Raw genomic sequence first — 10,827 nt, forward strand, 5'->3', positions numbered from 1 at the left:
GTCCTGTGCTCAGGTAGCTAGCCCGAGTGTCTGCCGGAGCTGCAACCTCTCCACACTACTAGCAAGCTAGGCTAGTATGAGTCTGTCTACCCAGGTTAAGAGGCACACTCCTAGCTCAATGTAGCCATACCCCCAAGGATCTTTGGAGGAATAGCATCTGCATCACTTAAGAGAAACAGCATCACATAGAATTTCTGACTGATTTATAAGGTAGCTACAATTACCAGTTAATATGCAATCTTTCCTAGGGGGTAATTCCCACCTTCCGTGTGAAGTTTCTACTGAGGTTGCTGCGTGGGAGGTTGGAGGTCGATCTTGACAAAGACAAACTTTTGTTCAAGCACATGTGCTATGAAATGGAGAGGCTGCATAATGGTGGAGATGTCACTTTCCATGATGTATTAAGGTATTGTGGCCTTTTACGTGTATTGTAACAGGTTCCTTTGTGGACTAAATATTTCATGTAAGGCTGACAAGGTTGTGTCTTCAGTGATACTCTCTGCTTCAATTTAAACCAAGTACTAGGGCTTTCCCCAGAACAGGTTTTTACAGTCGAAAATCAAAGTCCTAGAGAAATGTTTTCTTATTTTAAACTAACATTCACACTCTATGTTTGCAAATCCAAACAATTCAGTGTTGTACTAGCACAGGTGAAAACCAGAAATGAGTATAAACAACTTAAAAATTAGTATAAACAAATTGAAAGTGAGTCTCCCCCAACGATTACATTGTCCCAGATGAAAAAAAGGCAAACAGGCAGCATGAACAGGGAAAAGAAACTGAATTTTCAAACTTATATGCCTATAATTAAGCACCCAAATCCATACTTAGGCACCTTAACACAAGTGTCCTGATTTTCAGTTGTGTTGAACACCAGTAGATTTTCCCTTCATCTTTATTTAGCTCTCTATGTACATTTACTATAGGTGCCAAAATCTGACATTTTTGTTTTGAGATTTAAAAAATGTAACACTTTTAATAATAATATAGGTACGTACATTGGCTTTTACAAATACTATTTGTAAAAATGTATGTGTTTCTTCTAGCATGCTCTCGTATAGGTCTGTGGATATCAGGAAAAGTCTCCAACTGGAAGAGCTTCTTGCCAGGGAACAGCTGGAGTACACAATAGAAGAAGAAGTGGCCAAGCAGACCATACGCATGTGGCTGAAGAAATGCTTAAAGCGTATCAGAGCAGTAAGTCAACCCAAAAAGCAAGTGCTGGTGGAATGCTTGCAGTGAACTGATCCAGTCAACAAAGCTAGAGTTTTCTCTTATTTTGCCTCCATTACTTTGGAACCACCGTTGTAAGCTGCGTGAGAAAAAAATATCAGTGGAAAAATCAGGCTTGGTCTACATCTTAGAAGTTAGGTCAACATAAGTACATTGACACCGAGTGTGGTTTTTTCCACACCCCTGGCCAATGCACCTGTGTCAATCTAACTGACTAACATAGTCATACCATTCTAATCTATGCTGTCAACGTAACTAACTTAATTTGGGGGAGAGGTGGCCTAATACCAATGGAAAAACTCCTTCCATTGGGCTAGGTTGTATTTACAGTATAAAAATATGCTGGCATAGCTACAATGACTTAGTCTCTGAGGGATTGAAAAACCTATCAGTGAAAAATTACATTCCCAAAATTATTATATTCAGCATATGCTGCAGGCAAAATCTCTTTTCTTGCCAACAAAGACCCACTCCTTACACAGCAGGAAAACGGTGTGACTTGTTCTGTAACAAACAAGGCCATGAATAAACCAAAGAAGACACTATTTAGGGAAAGATATTTATGGGCCCCATCCTGCCGTCACTGAAGTTAATAACGAAATGCCCATTATCTTCAGTGGTACAGGATCCATGCAGTCTTCTAAACATCCTGTTAGAGGTAAATAGAGTGCCAGTTTCTGGAATGTATACTTCTGATTGTCACTACCATTCCATTTTAGATAGATACTTGGGCAGAAGATCATCTTGTTAGTCACCACCAAATCAAGGACCTCCATCACTGCAAAAGAAATCCCAGTGAGGAAAATACAGGCTGAACCTCTCTAAACCGGCATTCTCTGGGCCAGCAACATCCGTGGTCCAGCATGATTTTAGTTAGCTGGATGCCCACTTATCATGGGTGTGGCCAAGTTTCCTGCTGTCCCATAAAGTTTGTTTACAGCTACCAGTCCTGGCTCTCAGTGTTCTGTGCTGTTATTCAGCTCTAATTTACCCCTAAATGTCTTCTAATAACCCAGTAAGCAGTGGAAGTGTTGGTAAATTCTGCTAGACAATATTGACCTCACATGGATCTTCAAAGTCTCTGGTTCGACACCAGTCAGGTCCTGAGAGTGCTGGACTAGAGAGGTTCAACCTGTACTATAATCCTCAAAGACAACCCAAATGTAATATACAGTTAGAAGCCTAACCATGTACTGTTGTAGTGACCATGTGTACAAATAAATTATTTATGTGCACAAAAGTCCAGTTTTCATATTTCAACACACAAACCTGTGACTACATGTACATATTAGATCCTATGTTCCTATAATTGTGAAAATCGGACCCAGGATGCTGAGAATGTTTGGGACACTCATAGCCTTTCCTCTGAGTTATAATCATATTTGCTGACAGACAAAAATTGATCTGGACCAAAATTGCAACACAAAAATCTTTTGCCATGAAAAGTTTGTGATTTGAAACAGCACTTCGTATTATTATCCTCCCTTTTTCAATTTGAGATGCATTACTGCTGTGACTTTATGGAGGGGTGAATTTCAAATCTCAAGTGAGATGTTCATTGATGTGCTTTTAATTTAACAAAAGCTCATTTGGTGTCTCTGTTGTTGAAATCAATGGCATTTTTGCCACTAAGTTCTGTAGTTGTAGGTTCATCTTCTTACTGCTTTGTAATTTTATATAACCAAAACCAGATAACACTTAAAAAACAATGAATAGTCTAGCAGCACATTAAAGACTACCAAAACATGTAGATGGTATCATGAGCTTTCGTGGGCACAACATACTTCTGCAGATGATTTGGCTACCCCTCTGAAGCTTCAAAACCACATAGTTTGAATACAGCTCTCATTTTATCTGAAACAGTACATTTCATGGAAATTCACATAAATGGTTCCTTTTCATATTAACTTTCCATTTTATTCCATTAAAACTACTGTTAATTTAATCTAATCTCTCAGTTTTGAGTTTGTGCAACCCTATTACTCAATTTGTTATTATATTGATTTACAATATATACCAATAAATATACTTTTCATTTTATTTTAACAGTCTTTACCAGCCCATTACCTGTTACATGAACCTTTTTATTAACTGAGTAGAATTGCAAAAAAAGTTATTTCCAAATTCTCTTGTTAATTATTAAGCAAGTGGCATGTTAAAACTATACAACACAATGAAACCTTCTCTTAGGACCATTTATTTTAATCTAAAAATAAATTGGATTGTAAGAGGCTACATTTTTCTCTTTGTAATGTAAAGTGCGCAACACATTTTTGGCACTCTTACAATAACTTCCAACAAAAATGCACACTGTAAAGTATTCCTAAGGCTTCCATGACCATTTTATTCAACATTATTTGGGGTCAGATCCAAAGTCCATTGAAATCAGTAGGTATCTTTCTATTGCTTTCAATAGGCTTCTGATCAACCCCCAAAAGACTATTTTTACTAAGTCACAGATTGATTTGCCTGGTTCTTTGGGTGGTCTCTTGAGGCATAGATTTATAAATTTATATATTTTAAGGCCAGAAGGCACCATTCTGATCTATAAATCTGACTTCCTGCATGACACAAAATGTAGATTCCACCATCTCAAGCCTATAGATTTCACAGAGACAGATTGCTCTGTATTCAAATGGTGATGATAGGGAGGTCTATATAGATTTACAAAAAAGACTGAACAATTTGGAATCCATACCAACCCATTCAAAATTGTTTGAAGTATTCAGTATTTAGAGGGAGTCTACAAAAATAAAAATAAATAAAAGAACAAAGTCTTTGAGAGGAAGGTTTCTTTTGGTCACATAAATATTATATTTTGACAGAAACAGCAGCAGTCATGCAGCATTATCCATAGTCTTCGAGAAAGTCAACAACAGGAGTTGAGCCGATTTCTGAATCCTCCCAGCATTGAGACAACACAGCCAAGTGAAGATATGAATACTAACAATCAGGACAACAATGCACAGCCAGAGGTATGGTCCCATGACATTTATTGTTTTTAATACTAATCAAGAATATATTTGAGCTTATCACAACAAAATTCTTTTTAATATCATTTTCGTTGGAAAAAAAATTAAACGTGTTTTTAAAACATTGATATTCAGTTATATAGACTGCATGGTCTAAGGGAAGACATACTGGACAGAGAGTTAGGAGACCTGGGTTCTGTATCCAGGGGGGCATGAAGCATGGGAGAGAGGGCTCCTCCATGGGACTCTAGGAAGACTTTCCTCCCCCATGAGCTTTTCTGTGGGATTTTATCATAAGCTTCAGGCCAATTATTTTTTTTTCTATTAATTTGTGAGACACACCCACACACACACACTTTTTGGCAGTAAGGAACCAGAAACCAGACTTCTAGAAGGCTAGAAATAGTGACCTTTAAAAAGTAATTGTTTGTTACAAGGCCATGCTGTAAGAACCCATGATAATTTTGATTTTACTCCATTCAGACAAGTAGCCAGCAGCAGCTCCTTAGTCCAACGCTTTCTGACAGGGGTGGGTATCGGCAGGACTCTACAGATGCTGGGAAGCCTCAACGGAAATTCGGACAGTGGCGTTTGCCATCAGGTAAGTGAAGACCATAAAATAAAATATATAAAGACCAAAGCATCCCTTGGAATGCATCTTGATAAGAGGGCTGTTTAGGAATTGTCAGAGTGTGCACACGCAGGCTCAAGATGTAGAAAATGTTGACTGGAGAGGAAGCTGATCCACAACCCTTCCTCCTCTTTGCCCCACTCACTTTGGAGTCCTTTGCCACCCGAGCCTTTGAAGAAGAAGCTATTCTTTCACACTCTCAAGGTTTTAAAGACATGAAATTATGAAATCACTGACCACTCAATTGGCATGCTGCACTTCTTTTCCCCACTCTTCATCTGTTTGCATATTTAGACTGTGAACTCTTTGGAGCTAGGATTGCACTTTCCTGTAGAGTACCTCACATATTTTGCTTCCTATTGAAATATATAAGATAAATAATAATAATCGCTTAATTAAACATGTCATTATATCTGTGGCAGCTTATGATGCCTTCTTCCACCTTTGAAATAACCACATTCTGGACTGATAAACTCCTTGGCCTTCTGTCCAGGTGCTTAATCAGCCGCTGTAGTTTTATTTGCTCTGAAACAGGAAGCACACTTAAGTTGTCATTATAGTGACTACATCAGAATAGAAAATAAGAGCCAGGTAGTGTCTTTTAAGTCAATGTTCATGATGGGCATATGGGAGGATTGAGCAGGAGGTGCTGAAAGACACGCATGCTACCACTGTACCTCTTCACTATTTAAAAGTGCACAGTCCTCATGCCAGGCAGGCTCTGCTGATGAACGCAAGGGGACAGGACTCCATGCCTATGCACATACATACTACTGAAGTCACGAATGTAAAGGAGGCATCGTAGTCCCTCTTCATCCATTCCTCTTTTAATGTCAGTTTAACCCCCACATATACTGGTTAAGCTTAGTTCAGTGATTTAGCTAAACTAAGCAAGTGTTAAAACAGTCTAAGGGCTCAACTCTGTAAAGTGCTGAGCACGCTGGCCCCAGTCCACCAAAGCGCTTAAGCATGTGTTTAACTTTAAGATCAGGACTAGTCTTGTTGAAGTCATTGGGATCATTGGCCAACATAAAGGCAAGGCCGGGCTTTGATCCATCCCTTTACATGCATCAAAGCCTTGCCTTGACTTTATGTAGGTCAGAGTATGTCTACACTACCACCCTAGTTCGAACTAGGGTGGTTAATGTAGGCAACCGAAGTTGCAAATGAAGCCCGGGATTTAAATATCCCGGGCTTCATTTGCATCTTGCCGGGCGCTGCCATTTTTAAAGCCCCGGTAGTTCAGACTCCGTGCCCGCGGCTACCTGCGGCACGGAGTAGGTAGTTTGAATTAGGCTTTCTATTTGCCTCTATTCCATGAGGAGTAACGGTAGTTCGAATTAGAAAGCCTAATTCAAACTACCTACTCCATGCCGCGTGTAGCCGCGGGAACGGAGTCCGAACTACCGGGGCTTTAAAAATGGTGGCACCCGGCAAGATGCAAATGAAGCCCGGGATATTTAAATCCCGGGCTTCATTTGCAACTTCGGTTGCCTACGTTAACCACCCTCGTTCGAACTAGGGTGGTAGTGTAGACATACCCTCAATGATCCGATTGACTTCAATGGGACTACTCCTGATCTTAAACATGTGCTTAAGAGCTTTGGCGGATTGGGGCTAGTTTCCAGCACCTTGCATGATCAGACCCCCTGTGCATCTACCTTCAGGGTTTGGACCAGTTTAACGAGATCCATTTTAAATCTGTTTAAACTGGTGACAAATATCTTATATAGAAAAGCTCTACAACAAAATAGTTCAGTAACCATGTATACTCTAATAAGTAGTTTTCTATTTAATTTCCTAGCCCCTAAACCAATAAGCCATTCAGTGTCTTCAGTTAATCTGCGGTTTGGTGGTCGTACAACTATGAAATCTGTCGTATGCAAGATGAACCCTATGTCAGATGCTGCTTCCTGTGGTTCAGAAGTGAAGAAATGGTGGACAAGACAATTGACTGTGGAAAGTGACGAGAGTGGGGAGGATCTTCTTGATATCTGATCAGGAAAAGAGGCGGACTGAAGTCAGATTGCAACAACAGCCATTTCCAATACAAATCTAACTTTCTTGGGGTTTGAACTGAAGAAGATATAATTTGATGTATGGTTTATTTAAAATTAATGCCATAGGATTTTTAAATGCTTATCCTTTTGCCATATAAAATGTAGTGCAGAACTGTATGTTAGATTTCAGCTCTATTGTGATGATTCCTGTGTGTTTAGAAGACTCTATATTATGGCAGTGTTGATAATGCCACAGAGTCTCTATTATCTTTAGCATAGATGGAGCTTTGAAAGATTTCATACATTCTGTAGCTGTAACAACCATTTGTATTCAGGTATACACATCTGTATTTTTTTTTTGTCCTGTACCATACCTGAAAATTGCCATGACATTACTGTACAGCATTTCTTTTCTTTGCTTTCTTTCTTTTTAATTTTTTTCCCTCTGTTCTCTTCTGGTAATATTTCTCTAGAAAGATTTTACTATTCATGAATGACCTTAAGAGGTCAGCACTGAGTTCATGGTAAGGGACGGTATTTTTTACAAAGTAGAGATTCTGAATTTCAAGTCTAGTCTTTTTCTTGTAATTTTCTTAAATATGCAAACACAGTACAGCTGATTTAAAAATCAGAAAATGATGGATTGGCTTTTAAAAATTTTCCCTTCTGGTTAATTATGCAAAGGGTTTGATTTTCATGAGAAACCAGCAAAAAAAAATTACAGAGTTTAAAAATTTGCAAAATCATTTACCCATGATAATGGCATGTGACCCAGAAAACAAAAAGGAAACTTAAAGTGGAAACTTGGATGGATTGCTAAAGGGAAGTACAAAAGAATTGCAAAACCATATCGAGACAAAATCAAAAAGCCTAAGGCACAAAATAAGTTACACCTAACAATGTATACAGGCAGTCCCCGGGTTACGTACAAGATAGGGACTGTAGGTTTGTTCTTAAGTTGAATCTGTATGTAAGTCGGAACTGGCGTCCAGATTCAGCCGCTGCTGAAACTGCAGACCAGGGAGACAGGGGGGCAAAGCAGAGCCAAGCCGCGGAGCGCGTGGGCAGCGGATAACCCTGTCCGCTGCCCGCGTGTTCCACCGCTTTGCTTCCTCTCCGTGGTCTGCTGGAGACCAGGGAGAGGAAGGGCCCCGTTCGTAACTGCGGATCCGACATAAGTCGGATCCGCGTAACTCGGGGACTGCCTGTATAAGCAGTAATAAGAAGAGATCTTTAAAAATGTTAGGAGCATGAGGAAGACATCAGAAAGTGTTAGTCTGCTTAGTGAGGAAGAAGATCTGATGACATCAAGAAGGTCTGGGAGGTTTAATGCCTATTATGCTTCAGGTTTCATTAAAAAGATTAATGGTGACCAGATATTTAATACAATTATTCACAACACGAGGGAAGAACCCAAGACAAAATAGGAAAATAACAGATTAAAGAATATTGTGATAAATTAGGTAGATTCAAGTTACTAGTACCTGATGAAATTCATCCTGGTTACATAAGATATTAACTGAAGCAAACTTGCAAACTTGGAACCATTAGTAATTATCTTCGAGAACCCTGGAGGCCCCAGAGGACTGAAGAAGACCTGACTTTTAAAAAGAGAATAAAGAATATGTGGGAAATTACAGATCAGTCATCCTAACTTCAATACATGGAAAGGTACCAGAACAATTTATTGAACAGTCATTTTGCAAGTGCCTAGAGGATAACAGAGTAATGAGGAACAGCCAGCATGGATTTGTGAAGAACAAATCATGCAAACTGAACTTAAGTTTCTTCTTTGACAGGGTTACTGGCCTTGTGAATAGAAAGGAAGAAGCAGACCCGTTAGCCCCAGTCTACAGTAGGGAATTCTTTCAAAATAACCCCCCTTATTTCAAAATAATAAGCAGAGCGTCCACACTACCAAGCCTGTCATTTGAAAATAACAGGCTGGTTATTTTAAAATACTAACTCCTGCTTTCTTTGGGGAATAAGCTTATTTCAAATTCGTTATTTCAGGAGTTATTATTTCAAATGTAGATATTTCAAAATAATTTCCTAGTGTAGACATGTCCTTATATAAAATATTGGTGTTTTCTTTACAACTCTGAGGCTTTTAAAATACTGTATACATAGGAGAGAGCCAAGTCTTAACCATGTCATCACTCATGCTCCTGTCCAACAAATCCAAGGCTGTATTATGATTCCTTAACATGTTTAAAAAGTTGTTGGTCCCTTTTATGCCGAGAAATCGGGCTTTTACAGGTAGGTGATGGTTTGTTTTATGTTGTACTAGCAATGCTAAACACTTGACAGATAAGTAAGAGAGAATCAGTTTCCCAAACAGTTTTCAATATAGGTTGATGCTAGACAAATACAGGGATAGGTAAGAGAAGCAACCAAAAAGCAGCAGGAATAAGCAGTGAAGGATGGCACACCTCTTACAGACTACGCAATATATGGTTGTTCAAATATATGGGCTGGGGATTGTGTGCCCTATCCTCAGATAGACACTGGAGGTTGTAAGCTTTGTAGCTGGACCCCAAACAACTGTTTTAGTATTATAGCTGAGACCTTATCCACTGCCATTGTTTCCTATGGAAATGATAGGTTGCTCTAATATGGCCTGATGTGAGATCTCATGAGAAGCTTACTGTTAATGTATGTTGCCACATGTAATATTTCCTTTCAAAAACTTGCAATTGTCAGTTTTCTACAGTGCTTTTTGGCCAAAACAGTAATATAGAATCAGAAGACAGTATTTTTTCACTGATACCTTCACCAGCGATGCAAATTCAGTTTTGACCATAAAATAGTTTTCATGGTGTCTACCAACATTTGGTTCTCTGTGTGTTGTTGAACAGATATTTTTAAGACATAATCCTCTAGAAGCATCATAATGTACACATTTGTGCTTTGTGTGTTCTTTCTGTTCTGTAGTACATTTAAGTTTAAAACTAGTCAAAGCTTACATATATCATAAATTTAAAGCAACCTAATGTGTGCATTCTGTTGTTTATTAAGTAGACTCCAAACATTTAAGAAAATTACAAAACATCTTTGATAAGGGCCAGTATTTTGTGTTCTGTTTTGTGTCCATTTGAAGTTCAGCTTTTGTATATAAGACAATCTGATACATTTTGGATTTATAAAAGAGATTCCCTTCATTTTCAATACTGTATGGAACTGCAGAAACTTTCTGAGTCATTGTTACTGCGAGTTGTCTTTTTTAAAAAAAAAATAACATCTGGCAAACATTTTGTCCTTGCCTTAGAGTTCTCTGATAATAAAGGTGAGTTACATTAAGCCAAATCCATCCCATCCAAACTTTCTTTCTAACAGCATTTGATATGCTTACCTCATATAATACTTGGCCACAGGTTTGAGGACAGATTATTTAAAGTGACATCTGGTCCCCAGAATAGCAGTGGTAGCATTTAAGACCCAGGCCACGCCATTTCCTGCAGCTCCCCTTAGCTGCAAAAGGTGAACCTGAGCCAGTGGGAGCCGCGGAGCTCCATGGCTGTGGAGCTGGTAAGTAAACAAACCAGAGCAGCCTGTTAGCACCTTTCTCAAAGTGGGCCCCAGGCTCACTTTGAGAAACTCTGTTCTAGATGTTTCTGATGAAGGGCCAAGAAGTCTTACAATGGATAATCATATCAATATCATTTCATTATTGGAGGAGCCAAGGTCTCTCTACTTACCTTGAAACAAACATATTAAGAGTATCAAGGGAAAACAAGCAGATTAAAAATGACCCCCAATGAAAAAGCCAGAATCCAGTTGTCTGTTCCCTAGTTTTGCTGTTCTGGATATTAGAAAGCAGATACAGTTACACAAATGTAGAAATGCATATATGTCAATTATAATACCCAGGGATGTCAGAATCTAGGTGAAAACCCTCTGCATACAAATGAAGAATAGGAGAGAGACATTGAATTCAACAATGGAGTGTCCAGCAGAGGGAAGAAAATAAGGGGAGACAAACAGAAAACTC

At 38.8% G+C, this 10,827-nt stretch overlaps 1 protein-coding gene across 1 annotated transcript in view; it reads left to right on the forward strand.

The window, feature by feature from the left end:
* The window catches only part of NALCN (sodium leak channel, non-selective), a 362,634-nt gene extending 352,493 nt beyond the window's left edge, over positions 1-10,141 (forward strand). Inside the window, exons 40-44 of the mRNA XM_075918747.1 lie at positions 249-406; positions 1,047-1,197; positions 4,059-4,208; positions 4,689-4,806; positions 6,641-10,141. Coding sequence (XP_075774862.1) covers positions 249-406; positions 1,047-1,197; positions 4,059-4,208; positions 4,689-4,806; positions 6,641-6,834 — 771 coding nt within the window. The 3' untranslated portion in view covers positions 6,835-10,141. The remainder of the gene's footprint in view (positions 1-248; positions 407-1,046; positions 1,198-4,058; positions 4,209-4,688; positions 4,807-6,640) is intronic.
* The last annotated feature ends 686 nt before the right edge of the window (positions 10,142-10,827 follow it).

This window comes from Pelodiscus sinensis, chromosome 1 (assembly GCF_049634645.1).
Source record: "Pelodiscus sinensis isolate JC-2024 chromosome 1, ASM4963464v1, whole genome shotgun sequence".
In the NCBI taxonomy this organism is placed as follows: Eukaryota; Metazoa; Chordata; order Testudines; family Trionychidae; genus Pelodiscus; species Pelodiscus sinensis.